Here is a 16,691-nt window from a genome sequence, read left to right on the forward strand (position 1 = left end):
ATCATAAAAGCACATAAAATACATCACAGCATTACAGGCCAGTTATAATGTTAAATATTTGCAATTATAAACGGAAGGAAACACAGTTAATATATCAGAGATCCGGTCTAATCAGTTACTCCATAAGAGTCGAAGACCATACTTTTCCTGGCGGACACAGATTTCAGAATAAAAACAGCTGTAAAAAAACACACATCTGGATCATCAAGTGCAAATAAAAGCCTCATAGCAGTTTTGATAGTAAACACAGAATATTTTTTTTAAAGCGGCTTAAGATAGGCAATACGGAGGTGCAAGTACAAAGGACAAATAAGTAAAAAGTGCTCTGTGCTCTGCTTCGAAATTCCATCACATGGGCAGCAGATGGATGGTTGTTTTTTTATTGAGGGGAAAGCCACCAGTTTATGTACGATACTTAGTCTTAACCTGGTAAGAACATACTGGTGGGCTTGCTTAGTAACCACCTTCAGATATTTTGAAAAGCCAGGGCTATTCAGATTGTAAGAATAGTAAAATTGGTGGGTTGTGAGCTTGCTGGTGGCCTCACCACGCGATATAGCTTTAGCCTCCAAATATATATTTTTAAGTTCCTTTTTGGAGATATCAGTTGCACTAGCGGGGTCTGCAGAGACATCCAGGTCAAATATGTCTCTGAATGAAGTTATGACATAATTAAGCCATGGGATCAGATTACAGTTATCCAGGCGTAGGCAATCATTGATAATTCTCCTGGTGAAACCAGTTTCTTCCTGAGCCCAAATCGATCGCCAGACCATTAGCGGTCTTAAGCGGTTGCGCACTCAACCACAAGACATTTGGATGATACATCTTACTATGTCAACTTTTACAATATGCTGTGTACATATGGGTGGTTATGTTTATATTTCATGTATAAGTAATTTTTAATGGTTGTATAGCGCTCTGATATCCGTCAGGATCCTGTTCGCGCTCTATAAAACTTTCAAAATAAATAAAATAAATAAATTAGAAATAAATAACAAGCATTGGCAGTCTAGGCTTTGTCAATGTTTGTTTGCATAGGTAAAAATAAAGCCACTACTGGTGGCTGTATCATTCTTTAAGGGCACGGGTGCATCACTTAATGATGTAGGCATATATTTTATTTATTTACTTTTTATTTACTGATTCAAGATGGTGGACTTCACTTAGATTAGTAAATATAAAAAACATAAAATGTTATTTCTGAAAACACCGACCACATCAAATGACAGCTGCCAGGCCCTGAAAAAAGGTCAAATTAAATCCTTTATTTCAAGGACCACAAAGGGGTAGAGGAGCAACAAAGGAGCGAGGATCTAAAGGAGAAGCAACCAGGAAGGGTCATTGGGGTTTAAACAGCAATAAAGAAAGGGAAATAAAACGCATGCACTCTTTATTAGTGCTTAAGGAAAAAGAAAAAAAGCGTTTCCTAAATGTGAGCAGTAGAAAAGTACAAATAAGCCAATTAGCAGGTTGGTAAATGGGCTATGCTTCAGGGGCAGGACAAGCGCACGAAGAGGATTGCAAGCCATCCAATAAGAAGCGAGCAAAGAGAGTGACGTGGGTTAATTGTTCAAGCCACAAACAGAACCTTTAATTTAATGTTTTTTCCGGCTAACGGGTTAATTTGTGTAAACATCATAAACATCACAAATAGTTCTATTTCAAACACTTTAATTCTAACATTTAACGGGAGCGTTCAGTAGAAACCCCAGCAGGGCATTGTTCGTAGACCTTCCTAATTTGGACTCCACACGCAATTCTTATTTTAAGTTTTGTGCGCTGAAGGGCGTTTAGAACGGAAATGTCGCACATGCGTGTTTCCATGGTTACGACGCCAGTGCTCGGGAAAGGCAGGAAATTAAAAAATCTTCTGTGATGTTGGTTTTGTCCATGCAAGCAACAGATGGCAGTTTGTAGATACGATGAGGCGTGCAGATTTCCTGACCGAGGGGCATAAATGAATGCCGCCGATTCAATTATTTCTCCTGTGCGTGTCCCTAGTTTATGCAGTTAGTTAAAAATAAAATGTCAGCAATGAAATGTTATGCACTCCCCTTTCGAAATGTTACATTTACCGCGTCCAACGTTTGTTTCTCACATTATTACCCCCCCCCCCCGTTCCCCCTATTTCTTCTATGTTTTGATGTAGTCTTGTGTGTTGCATTCTTATGTTGTTTTATTATTATGGTGGTCCATTGTTGGAGCTACATCAAGCCCTGTGGTAAAAAGCCCTTTGACTTCTAACTTCAGACTTAAATCGGAGTACCAAATTATGGCACGCTTATAAAATGAGCCATACACTCCTTTCTCCAGTATGGAAGCTGAACCAGTTAACATGCCTTTATTTATCTGTAGAAAATTTCTGAAAGCTTCCGCATGGAATAATGGAGAAGACTTTTCCTTGGGCTTGGCTGTGTGCCTCCTAGAGGTTGGAACATCCAATTGCAGAAGCTCCTCGCTCGAGTTTTAAGATCATTCTCCAGTCTCTATGAGCGGACTGAGATCAGTGGACGAGAGCCTTCCCACCCTCTGACAGCGTCTTCATGGTCATTTAAAGCTCCTTCTCTAGCCTCCTCATCCTTTGCACTGGATTAACACCACTAAACCAGCAACCATTGCTGGGTCTGTTGCTGCGGGAATGTCCCCTGCGCAGCTCAAAGGAGATTGCCCCAGTGCCTTAAGTTCGCTGATCAAGTTTCTAAACATTTGTGTAACTTTTATCTCAGCACACACAGCAATCGCGTGTACAGCACGGGCCTTCAAAACTGGGCAGAGACCCAGTGCTGGGCTGTCTTGGTTTGGATGGGTGTAGGAGCTGCACACTTCTTTCATCTGGTAGTGACTATTGCCCTTTCACATGAAGGGAAAAACTGGCAATGGCACCAGATATTCATAGTTGTGGGAAAAGGCCCTTTTCATGTTACTTATACGGGGAAAGTGGCCAACCTGCATCTCCTGCTAAAGGCAGGGTTCTGCATGTCACTTTTACCCAACTACTTGGCCCCATCCCTATGGAACATTGAGTGTGTTTATGATTGAGTGTGATTGCAGGGATACAGAGTTCCATTTTGGAGAGACCCAGCCAGAAAGTGGAGATAGATTTGAGAAAGGCTGTGTAACTTTCATGAAGAACTTTGAAGAAGGCTAAGCTCCAGTGATTGTAGACAAAGCTGGGAGGACAATCATGGGTAATGTAGGCCAACAACAAAGATGGGCGGAGCACTTTGAAGAACTGCTGAACCAGTCCGTGCCGCAGTCTTCACCAGACATACAACCATCTGACAAGAACTTGCCAATCGACTGCAGCAGACCAACTTAAGAAGAAGTATGGAAAGCCATTCAAACATCTGAGAAATGGGAAGGCAGCAGGACCTGACAACATTTCTGCAAAGGCACTGAAGGCAGACATTGAAACATCAGTAGACATGCTCTACTCCATGTGTGGATGGATCTGGCAAGAGGAAAAGGTGCTATCAGACTGGAAGGAAAGGTGACCTGAGTAACTATGCAAACTACAGAGGGATACCTCTGCAAAGATGGATCCTGCACAGACCAGGGGAAGATTTCTGAGTTACAGATACTTTTGTCCAACCAGCCCCTTCATAGGGCAAGAACATAATCTGAAGTTTTGCTTCAATCTTCTCAGGAGTAATGTTGAGGGGGTTTGCACATCATCATTGATCAGTCGATGGAATGGGGCGCCTCCCTCTATGCCAACTTCATCAACTATGAGAAGGAATTCAACAGCATAGACAGAGAGACCTTTTGTAAACTCCTCTACCACTAGTATGTGTCAGATAAACTTGAAAAACTCATCAGGAACTTTTACGAGGGAATGACCTGCAAGATAGTCCATGGAGGACAACTCATAGAAGCCTTCAAAGTGAGTAATGAAGTCTGCCAGGGTTGTTTGCTCTTGCCTTTTGTCTTCAAGTTTGCCATAGACTATATAATGAAGACATCCACAGCAACAAAAAGAAATGGGACCCAGTGGACACCTGGATGCAGCACGACGACCTCGAATTTACAGATGACCCGGCCCTACTCTCCAACACCGAAGGAAATGACCTGTTGCACACTTCGCAGTCCGGCTTCCGTGCTAATTTTAGCACGGAGTCGGCTCTGCTGGAGGTCACTGATGCCATCAGGGAAATACTCGATTTGGGGGGAAAGGCCGTGTTAGTCATGCTGGACTTGTCGGCGGCTTTCGACACCGTTCCTCATGATGTCCTCCTTGTAAGACTCTGGGAGTGTGGTCTTCGGGGAACGGTGTGGAACTGGCTAAAATCATTTCTAGCCGACCGCCGACAAACGATCTGGGCGCCTCCTTTTTCCGCTGATATGGTTCCGCTAGAGGTGGGAGTCCCGCAGGGCTCCATTCTCAGCCCTATGCTGTTTAACATCTTTATGGCCCCTCTGGCGGAAGTCGCGGAATCTTTCGGCGCCCAGGTCGTGTCTTATGCCGATGACACCCAACTCCTGTTCACATGTGACAGGGGTGGGTCATTTGATGGCACAAAGATCAGGGATTGCCTTGGTGCGGTGTTTGAGTGGTTCAGAGGTCATGGCTTAAAATGCAACTCTGATAAGTCAGAGTTGCTCTTTTTCGGTTGCGCACCGGAACACGACTGGAAATCTTGGTGGCCACAGGATATGTTTCCCCCTGACAAGGTTGCTGTCAAGGCCAAAAATTTGGGAGTGATAGTAGATTGTGATTTATCTTTCGGACCTCACATCCTGTCCATTGTTGGGAAATGGTTCGGCATTTTACGGATGTTGAGGAAATTTCTTCCTCTACTATCACTCAACCACAGGAAAACAGTTGTTCAGGCATTAATCGGGTCGCGACTGGATTACGCAAACGCTCTTTTTTTGGGTCTACCGAAATATCTTACGACCAGTTTGCAAGTTGTCCAGAATTCGGCAGCCCGTTCTATCTTTGGACTCCCGAGGAGAGCTGGTGCCACTGCCTTATTGAACACCCTTCATTGGCTACCTATCTCCAAGCGAATCCTTTTTAAATGCCTGACTGTGGCCTTTAAGGCCTTACATGGTATTGGCCCTAAATATATTGGGAAACGTCTTTCCCGGTATGTGCCAAGCAGGACTCTCAGGTCATCTGGTCTGTCTCTGCTTACTGTCCCTGCAATTCGTCGTGCACGATTGGGAGGTCGATCTTTTCGCTACCTGACACCCAAGGCATGGAACGAATTACCACTGTCCCTGAGATCGGCCCCCTGTCTTCTTACTTTTAGAAAGGATTTGAAGACATGGCTTTTTAGGAAATAGTCTTTTTATTTCTGCTCTTTTCTGTTGTGTGGTTGCTTTCTATGCTGTCGTTCTTTGCCAAAGCGCCGGGATGCTCCTCTGGAGTCGCCGTGCGCTATAAAAGAAATAAAGTAACATAACATAACACCCATCTGCAGATTCAAGAGAAGAGTAACAAAGTGGCATCTACATCAGCACAACTTGGCCTCAACATCCACAGCGGAAAAACCAAGATCCTAAAGGCTAACACAGCCAGCACAACTCCAATCATACTGGCAGGTGATGCACTGGAAGAGGTTGAGGCCTTTACCTACCTGGGAAGTGTCATAGACAAGCAGGGCAGCAACGACATGACGAGATGACAACATCAAGGCAAGAATCAGCAAAGCAAGAGCTGCCTTCATTCAGCTAAAGAAGATATGGAGTTTCAAGGACCTAACACTGCAAACCAAGATCGGTCTTTTTAACACCAACGTAAAATCAGTCATTCTGTATGGCGCAGCAACTTGTAGGACAACAGTGACTACCACCAGCAAAGTCCGGACCTTTATCAACCCCTGTCTGAGGAAAATCCTCCAAAACCCGGTGCCCAAACACCATCAACAACAACGATCTATGGCAGCAGACTTTCCAAGTCCCTGTTCATAAAGAAATCATGAAAGATGCACAAGCTGGATAGGTCACACCCTCCACAAGCCTCCATCAAACACCACCAGGCAAACCCTCTCATAGAACCCTTGTTGTGTTGTACTGCACGGATCAGCGCGAGTACATGCTGAGTGCGAGGTTCTGCTCGTGCATTTCTCTGCATGGACTCGCGCCGACTCGTGCTATTGTTGTTATTTCAATCTGGTCTCGAGTGATGTTGTTATTCAATTGTGCATCACTCGAGACATCCTCAGTGTATGGTTAATATACTGTTGGCTCCAACCGTGTTGGGAGTCAGTTACCGTCAATCTTCCTTGACAGTGGATGTGCATGCAGGCGGTGCTTCATTTGTACCAATAAACTTCTAAGAACTATAATTACTTGTTGGTATTTACTCAACAAATCTGGCGACGAAGGATGGAGCATTGAACCTGAAAGAAGCACTTCCTGCCCGGATTTATACTTATTTACGTATTTTTCGGAAATCCACTTACATCTAAAACGTCTTCATTTTAATTTGTACCTGTATTTGAGCGATCACCAATCACTTGAGGAACTGAATTTCCGAATGAAACTGAATTTCCGACCGAGGAGCGAAGGATTTGTTTCATCTGTGTGTGGATGTGCGCGCCTTTGTTTACCCATCGCATTTGTAAGCTCTTCCTCCACACGGATTGGATAATAACAAAACGGAAGCTATTGCTCTATTTCTCACGAAAACTGAGACCCCGTTTTTCATTGGTTTCCTTGTTTTGATGAAACTAACAAGGTGACTTCGTTTTTTTTTTTCTACCTCTTCGTTTATAAGAAGGAGATCTTTACAAAATAAACGGTTTGGAAGCTTGGAAAGCTATAAAAAAAAAAAAAAAAAAAAGGGTATTTTTTTACACAGTTTGGGTCCTGAAGGATTAAAAGCCTTCAACCAACTCCCTACTTCACAAGCTAGTGGTGACATGAATGTATTTGACAAAGCTGTTTATGATTTTGATAAGTATTGTTCTCCCAAAGTATGCATAGGAATTTCTAGGTTTAAGTTTTTCCAGAGAAAACAGTTATGTGATGAGACTGTAGATAATTTTGTTTCATCTCTGAAAACTTTAGCTCTAGATTGCAAATTTGGAAACTTACAAGAAGACTTTATAAGAGATCAAGTAGTCATGCACTCGAAAAATGAGACCATACAGGAAAGACTTTGGATTAATGGTGATGAGAACTTAGATTTTGTATTGTCAATTGTTAGAAAGGCTGAACTTTCTTGTAGAAGTGCATTACAGGTTAAAGGGAATGATGCTTCTGTCAGTAAGAATGTTGTTGCAAAAATTAATCAAAAATATGATGGTAAGAATAGAGATACTTTCAAGAAGAAACAAGTATTCCCTTCTAAAGTAAATCCAGAAGCCTCAAGGAGTAATCTCAAATGTTTTAGGTGCAACAGCAAATCACATTTGGCTAATGACAAAACTTGCCCTGGCTTAAAACAGAAATGTTCCAATTGTGGTTTGAAAGGACATTTTACTTCTGCCTGCAGAAGGGGTAATGTCAACCAAAAAGTCAAATGCATTGAGTTGAATGAAAATAGCGATGAGGATGATTTCACAGATGACTCCAATGACTGTTTATTTGTTTTAAACATAAAAGATTCTGCTGTTTTAAATGTAAATGACCATTCCATCAAGAAAAAGCCATTGTGTGACATGGTTATCGGAGGTGTAAAGATTAACATGTATGCAGATTCTGGTTCACCTTATTCCATAGTGTGTGAATCTGTCTGAAAAAAATTGTTTGTACCTAGACTTGGCAGTCACTTAGAAGAAAGTGACATTAATCCTGAAGGATATTCTGGTGGAAGGATAGATATTTTAGGATTCAGGACTTTAGTTTTCAGATTTAAGAACAGAAAATGCATTGCAAAATTATATGTTTCAAAGAAGGGTCCCTCAGTTCTAAGTTGGTTTGACTTTGCCAAACTTGACATTGTACTGGATCCTAATAGTCCTACTCCAGTGATGTTGATTGATGAGCAAAATGGCATTTCTTCTTTAATGCTAAGTAAATTTCCAAATGTTTTTTCTAAAGGCATTGGAAAGTTAACCAGCTTTAAACATGAAATTCGTTTAAAAGATAATGCTTGTCCTAAAATACATAAAGCTCGTAATATTCCTTTTGCTGTCAGAGAGGAGGTCAGGAATGAATTAAATGCTTTAGTGGAAGAAGGTATAATAGAAAAGATAGAATCCTCCGAATGGGTTTCGCCCATAGTGGTTGCCAGGCGAGCTAATGGCAAGGTGAGATTATGCATTGAGCTTCGCCATCTTAACAATAATATTGTTGTAGACCAGTTTCCTCTTCCCCGCATTTCCGAAATGTTATCTGTAGTTGGGGGATCTAATATTTTTTCAACTATTGACCTATCTGCTGCGTATCACCAGATAGAGTTAAATGAAAAGTGTAAGGATTTGACGGCATTTATTACACCATTTGGGTGTTTCAGGTTCAACAGGATGCCTTTTGGACTGGCGTCCGCAGCTGCAATTTTCCAGAGAGTCATGCAAGATATTTTGAAAGACTGTAAACATGCCATCTGTTTTCAAGATGACATTTTGGTATTCAATGACGATAAAGACAAACATATTATGGCTTTAGAAGAAGTCTTGAATGCACTTAATGTACATGGCCTTACCATTAAGCACGAGAAATGCAAATTTGGTGTACATTCTGTAAATTACCTAGGCCACGAATTATGTGCAGAAGGTATCAAGCCTAAACCTTCACTTTTAGAAGCAATTAAATCGGCTCCTCATCCTTTATCTAAAGACGATGTAAGGTCCTTTTTAGGGTTAGTTGAGTTCTACGCTAGGTATGTACCTGACTTCTCGTGCAGAACATATAATATCAGGCAATTAATCAAAAATAGAGTTGTTTTTGAGTGGACTAGTGAATGTGAGAAGGAGTTCTGTGATGTAAAGAATGCTATCTGCTCAGCAAATGCATTATCTTGTTTTGATCCTTCTCTGGAAAACATCATTACTACTGATGCTAGCGCAAAAGGACTAGGTGCTGTGTTTTCTCAAAAGAATAAGGAGGGAAAAGAAGTAATCATTGCACATGCTTCAAGGGCACTTACCCCTGCTGAGGAAAAGTATTCCACAATAGAAAGAGAGACTTTAGCGTGCATTTGGGCTTTAGAACATTTCAGGGTGTTTGTCTGGGGTAAGGAATGCACTCTTAGGAGTGATCATAAACCGTTGGTACGGTTACTTACTACAGAAGGCATGTTAAGAGCTTCAGCCCGAATTGCACGCATGTCCATGCGTTTACAGGATTTCATTTATAATATACAATATTTACCAGGGAGAGAAAATGTTTCTGCTGATTTTTTGTCTAGGATGCCTTTACCTATTCAAGAGGATTTGCATAATGAATGGGACAATTTCCAGATTGCCATGATCCATGATGAAGGTCCCATTTCCATTGATCAGACTTTGTGGAAAGAGAAATTTGAAGATGATGCAGTGTTAAAAAGGGTTGCCGGTTATATAGTGGGTACTTGGCCTGAAAAGAAGTGTTTGAGTCCAGAATTAAGAAGCTTCTGGGAAGTAAGGTCAGAACTCTCATGTTGTGAGAACATCATTAAAAGAGGCGAGCGTATTGTGCCTCCAGTGGGTTTAAGGAAAACTATAGTCCTGCAAGGTCATGAAGGTCATAGTGGCATGGTTAGAACCAAACAACAAGTTAAACATTTATTTTGGTGGCCGGGGATGGACATGTTTGTTGAAAGATTGGTCAGAAATTGTGTGGTATGTGCCAATTCTGACAAGTCTCTAGTTACTTTGAAACCCAATATGAGTACACATAGTATCCCTAGTAATCCTTGGGAAACCATTGCCATAGACATAATGGGTCCCATTGGTTACGAATCCAAGTACGTTATAGCAGCCATTGACATTTTCTCAAAATGGCCTATTATCAAAATTGTCCAGAAAATAGACACTGATTCAGTCCTGTGTTTCCTAGATAAAGTTTTTATTGAGGAAGGGTTACCAGTAAGGATTATATCTGACAATGGTGTACAATTTATCTCCAAGAAGGCTAATGACTATTTTTCAAGACTTGGCATTGTTCATTCCACTACTTCGTTATATAATCCCAGTGGAAATGGAGTTATAGAGAGATTCAATAGGGTTCTTAAAGGAGCCATACAGATCACTAGTAGTGATGATAAAACATGGGAAGTAGAGATTTTTAAGAAGGTGTGGATGTACAGAACAACCACAAATTCTATGACTGGGTATTCTCCTTTTGAGATCATGAGAGGAAGAGTTCCTAGGACAAAAGTGAACCCCTCATGGTTAGTGAAATCCACTCCTTCCAAGGTAGATTTGAGTTTAGTCAAGGAAAACCTCATTCGCACCCATTCCTCAAACAAAAAATACTTTGATGAGAAATGTGGTTCAAGAAAAGATCCCAAGGTAGAAGTTGGCATGATGGTAAAGGTCAAGAAACCATGGAAGGTCAAGAAAGGTGAAAGTTCATTTATGGGTCCTTTTGAAGTTTCAGAAGTTTTAAAAAACTCTGTGAGATTATCCAACAATAAGGTTTGGAATCTGAGTAGAATTGCTATCCTCAAGGCCAATAAGGATGTTTACTGTAATGAACCTGTTCCTGAACATCCTGATTTCTCTTTCTTGGATGAGGACTCCCATGTTACAGATGTCTTACCTTGCTGTTCAAATAGTGGTTTTACCAATCAAGGTTCTACTCTCACCACGACTGCGTGTTCAGATAACAGTTCCACCAGTCAAGATGCTACTGTTTCATTACCAAAAAGAGTCACTAAGAAACCAAAGTGGTTATCTGATTTTGTTGCTTTTATTATGAAAAAAGTATAATGTACAGTGTTTTTTTTTTTCATAAGGGGGGAAGGTGTGTTGTGTTGTACTGCACGGATCAGCGCGAGTACATGCTGAGTGCGAGGTTCTGCTCGTGCATTTCTCTGCATGGACTCGCGCTGACTCGTGCTATTGTTGTTATTTCAATCTGGTCTCGAGTGATGTTGTTATTCAATTGTGCATCACTCGAGACATCTTCAGTGTATGGTTAATATACTGTTGGCTCCAACCGTGTTGGGAGTCAGTTACCGTCAATCTTCCTTGACAGTGGATGTGCATGCAGGCGGTGCTTCATTTGTACCAATAAACTTCTAAGAACTATAATTACTTGTTGGTATTTACTCAACAACCCTCAAGGGAAAAGGAAAAAAGGAAGGCCAAGAAGCACCTGGCGCCAAGGCTTCACGGTTGACTGCATGGAGGTGGGTTAAACCCAGAGTCAGATTGAAAGAAAAGTCCTGGACAGAGATGGCAGGAGAGTCCTGGTTGGTTGCATATACCCCAAGGAGGGGTAGTAGACATAAGTAAGTAAGGCTCCAGTTAGTGAAAGAAAGAAGGTAGTCAGAGGCCCCTTTGAAATGAAATGACAGACTTCTGCCTTCCTGTTCCATTCTTTCCCAAAGGTGTGCAAAGATGTTTTAGCTATATGTGGGAATCTAGGCTCCTTTTTTCAACCACCTGTCAGGGAACGCCGATCTCCACTTTCCCAGCTCAATAGCACAATGGGTGGCTGGGTAGCTAGGTCAGGGGTGAGAGCCACACCAGGAAACCAGAAAGCCCACAACAAGGCAGGCTAGTAAATATCCATTTTTAGTCTACAACTCTTGTGTAAATATGTGATAGCATCTCCAGATCAATGCTCCAGGGGTTTCTTACTGACAGGTGCCAGGTGGCTCACAGCAGGGGAAGATTTCTGAGTTCCAGGGCTGGTGCTTTTGTCCAACCAGCCCCTCCATAGTGCAAGAACATGATCTGAATTTATGCTGCAATCTTCTCAGGAGTAATGTTAAGGGGGTTTGAAGGAAAGGGCCATCATTGAGGAGATCTGGGTGCTGCAGGCTTCACCACAATGAAGTGGCACCTAGAAATGCACCTTGTAGCTAAGCTATGGGAGAGTTGTGGCGCAGCAGCCAGAATGGCGGACTCCGGAGCCCAGGGCTCACTGTTTGATCCCCGGCGGCAGCTCAGATCAGCATCATGTGACTTTGGGCAATAGCTAATTTAATCTCCCGACGGCCCCCCAGTGCCTGGATAATCTCAAGGGTGATACGTTAGCACTTTACAAATGTGGAATTATTATTATTAATTCATTATTATAGCTGCATGGAGAAAGACATAGCTGAACAAGAAGGATTGAGCAACAGTGTCAAGCATTGAGTGAGCAGTGGGGAAGGAGCTCTGTTGCCCATTGCTGTTGTGAGCTTTGTTGCCTCCCTCCCGCTGTGCATCATCAGTGTATCTCTCAGTAGCCCAGTGTCAATGTATGTTAAGTACTGTTCTGGAGATGAGACCCTCTAGATTGAGTCCAGATGAAAGTGTGCTGTTTGCCACGAGGCATTACTTGCAGCTGTTGAGTTGTAAACTTGAGTCACAACAGTGACACTTAAATTTCAAGTGACCGAGAAGTGGTCTTCAAAATTGCTTCGAGTGTACCAGAGTAACTTGTGCTACGGCTTTGGTCCACTGATGACCAGACATTGTTAGGGCTGGTAGTCTCTGATTGGACTCCTGTAGCAATCTTACCCAAGAATGGCTATGCCACATCACGTTCACGAGTACTCACCAAATCTGCTCTTACCCTTCTCACTTCAAATTTGAAAAGCTGCAAGTATGCCACGCTGGAAACTTTGAATGGCAGTCACTTAGAACTTTCTACATGTCATTCAGGAGAATGATGGGCCCACCAGTAGGTTCCTCCTCCTGTACTATGCTTTTTACAAGGTCTACAGGATACTACTCACTTTCCTAAACATCAACCACGTGGCTGTATATAATGCAGCAGAGAATGCATTTTATCAGCAGTACAATGAATGCAGAGGTTATATTCATGAAGGGGTGACATACATGGCCTTTGAGCAAAATGTGGATGTGGAGATTTTGGCCATTTCTTGAACTACAGGAGGGTAGATTAAATTCGGATGTCCTCTGAGGGGATTTCTGAAAACTCGAGGCAGCCCCAGAGAAAGTCTGATTAAGGTCTCCCAGATTAAAGAATTGATGCTCGGGAGACCTCCTTCACATCTTAGTTAAGGCGGTCCTTTTAGTTGGATGGCTTCATGAGCGAGTCAACAGATCTGAAGTACTGATGACCAGGACTACCAACCTCGGCCATGAGTTTTTATCGATAAGAAATTGGACTAGACTCTACGAGTTGACTGAGAGGCGACTCGCTCACTAGCCATGTGACAAAAAAACAGGTAATTGAGGTGTCCAAACAGGTTTTTAGTTGTACCAAAAATCAATTCCCTATAAAGCAGTACCGGTGTGTTACTATGTTCCATCATGTTATGTTAAATTGATTTGTTCAGTGCACTAATCACCCGAGAGGGTATCCAGGCGCTTGGGCAGGTGTGTAGGTTTGAGTTCCCGAAGGTGCTTATATGTAGAGCCAGGTCTTCAGCTTTTTGCAGAACTCAAGACGTCAAGAGGAGGCTCTGATGTGTTGAGGGAGGTTGTTCCATGTCTTGGGTGCGAAGTAGGAGAATGTTGAAAACAAATTGAAATATTTAAAATTGTAATAGGCTTGCTTATATTTTATATTCCAGATATACTAAATGATGCGATATTTGATGAGGACCACGACGAGATGGTGATTGTGAAGGACATCGACATGTTTTCGATGTGTGAGCATCATCTGGTTCCGTTCATTGGAAAGGTATTTATTCTCACACATTACTACAAAATAAATGGCGTTCCATGTTGTATTGTTTAATTGTTGTATTCATGCTTTGTTAACTGTTAAGTAATTCAGCAGGGGTAATCTTTAGATATAAAACTTTCCTTCATTACCTCAAGCCTCTTCATCTCCATTTGTAAACTTTGGTTACCGTTAGTAACGCAACTAGCAGCAGTTGTGCCTAAGTCCAATAACTGTTTTAGTGGCCCGAGAAAAATAAGTGGTGGCCCTCTGCTCCACCCCAAAAGCCAAAACTTTGAAATGGGGATAGTGTAAAAGCGAAAAAATACCCTTTTCTTTTTGTCGCCAAAAGGTGACACAAATAGCAGACAAATGTTCCATACCTTTCAATCACTACTATAAAGTCTGAAACTTTCAAGCAAATGTCTTGGGTTGCAATATGATTTCAACGTCAGGGTTCCTTTAAATTTAGTGAATATGCATTGTCTTGACTATGTTCTGGGCACATAGACGGTTTCCTCTCTATTATCTGTGGTGGGTGATATGAGCTTAGGGCCAAGATGTGACCCCGACCAGGGATCCTAGCAGTCCATGTCCCAGCCATAAGTCACCCTAGTCAGGGTCGAGGGAGAACATGTATAAACACAGGAGGCCCACAGGCCCCTCCATTCTTCTTCGACAAGTATGATCCTTATTCTCCTGTGCCCACTAGGGAAACAGAGGGACTAGACGATGGACACTCTAGGGACCCAGCACAACAGTAAGCAGGGACCCAAGAGACTCAACTATACGGTGTCGCTACTATCAATAGGTTATTGTGGGTGAAAGGGTGCTGTATCCTAGGGCTGTCCCGTGGGCCTGGATGAGCTACATACTCACATTAAAGGATTCCTCTGTTCGCATCGGCAATTGCAACACATGCCCAGTGTGTGTCTTTGTTCATTTGTAGAGGAACAAACAGTTCCTTCTCAGCACAAGTTCATGTGGAGCCACTCATATGGGCCCATCATGTAAACTTTCTGAAAATATACTCTTATCTGTCTAAATCCAGTTATTTATTTTTAGTAAAAAACATATTGGGCTTGTAAATGCCCTTTGTGAATACCTAAAGTCATAAAGTTAAACTTTTGGTATTCACACAGGGTATTAACGAGTAGTAAATGCCCTGTGTGAATATCAAAAGTCATAAAGTTAGACTTTCGTCTCAGTTTACCTTTGTGAATCGGGCCCAGTGTCTGGGAATATCAATTTATTATCTTTAAAAAATAGTCTTTTTGCTTTTCAAATGCAGATATTAATTTGTAGTTCAATTCAATTCAAAAAAACTTTATTTCGGTTGGATATAACCATAAAAGCACATGCATGTTAAAAAGAATACAGATTTCAAATATTCCTCCATCTTTTTTAAAATTACATTTGATCACAGTCCAATTAATTTAAAATACGTCAACGCTGCAGAATATCACAATGGGAAAGCACAGTTTAAGATTTATAAAATTTTTAATTAAGTCTAGATATTATTAAAAAAAGAGTAAAATTACATGTATTACACAAATTCATTCCCGGGATCTACATGATTTAATTGATACAAGAACATTACAAAGTTTAACTAATTAATTTCCTACGTATTTGCCATATTGAGAGCAGGAACTTTGCTACTGCAGCAACTATCACAGGACTAGTATAAGTTCTCAAAATCCTGTAAAAGACGAGATAGTTCCTGATGCCCAGGTTTTTACATAGCTGGATGACCCAGTTCTTCCGAATTACAGCGTATATAGGACAAAAAAGTATAATATGAAGAGGGGATTCCTCCTCCTTCCTACATCCCGGGCATGAGCGGGGTGGGCCTTCCGTCCACCTGTCGACAAGTGCATGTAGGGGCAGAGTTCCGTATCTAAATTGTAAAAATAGCTTCTTTGCTAAGGTAGGTTGTATAACATCTAATTCAGTCTCAAAACCAAATTGTGACTTAAAGTCAAGAAACTCATAGGTTAGGCTTGGAGTTTTGGCGGCACGAAGTACTTAATTTGTAGTAGATAAAATAATTCTTTAATGCAGCTCACCATAACCGGCCCTTTTATTTGAAACCGCATGTCTATTCAGAACGATGGCTCCATCAGGATATGACTACGGACCATAAGAGTGCAGATAAACCAGCTCTTTGTGGTTCGGCGCCCCTTTGCTTACTAGCCGCCATTTCCAAAATATCAGTGACAAGTCTTCAACATGGCAAGCCAGGTCTCTAGTTCAGTATGCGCATTGCATCATTTGAAAGCATTTTCCTTGAAAACTATCAAGAAAGTGCTTTTCTTTGAAATACATGATGAGCCCAAGAAGTTTATTGTTGGCCTACTTCTCTTTTCTCAAAAAGTTAGCAAACCAAAAGGCTAGGACACCCATAAATGGGTATAAAAGGCGCAGCTCCCCTCCGAGATATCCTGTTTTGTTAGTCTGTCTTTCAGGCAGGAGTTCTCTGGTAGATCATGTGCTCTCAGAATATGTTGTCTTTTTAATTCATTGTTTAAATTATTATAAATTATCTTTTATTTTTGTTTCTTTTATTTTTAGGTTTAAATGTTCAGTCAAGCGCGGGACTCAGTTTGCTATTGTTTGCAAGGATTTTTCAAATACGATATGTCTTTTTTCTAGTGCAGCGTTTGGAAAGGGTAGTTGAAGTCTGTGGGTTGGACTTTACGAGGTTTGCTCGTGGAAGGAGAGACAACGATATATGAGGCACTACTTGTGGGCAATTCAGGCTTTCTATTTCAACGCCAATTCGGCTAGTTCAGAAGTGACCGGGGGTCCACGACTTCTGTTTCCATGTCTTTGGAATTCTGATGCTGGAGTGATAGGGTGTCAGGTTGGACCTTTCTGAATGCTCAAATAAAAGTTTTGGATATCTGTGATGAGATGAGTAGCACATGTTATTCTCTGGAATGACAGGAGACATTTGTAAGGCAATACAGAGTGAGATTTCAAAAAAATAAGACGATGAATGCAAAAGTAAAGGAGTGACACTGACA

The 16,691-nt window shown here is 41.5% G+C and overlaps 1 protein-coding gene across 1 annotated transcript in view; it reads left to right on the plus strand.

The window, feature by feature from the left end:
* Window positions 1–16,691, plus strand: part of GCH1 (GTP cyclohydrolase 1) — a 219,160-nt gene that overhangs the window by 151,851 nt on the left and 50,618 nt on the right. The window contains exon 2 of the mRNA XM_078659837.1: window positions 13,574–13,683. Within this exon, the coding sequence (XP_078515963.1) occupies window positions 13,574–13,683 (110 nt within the window). The remainder of the gene's footprint in view (window positions 1–13,573; window positions 13,684–16,691) is intronic.

This window comes from Lissotriton helveticus, chromosome 9 (genome assembly GCF_964261635.1).
Source record: "Lissotriton helveticus chromosome 9, aLisHel1.1, whole genome shotgun sequence".
Lineage (NCBI taxonomy): Eukaryota > Metazoa > Chordata > Amphibia > Caudata > Salamandridae > Lissotriton > Lissotriton helveticus.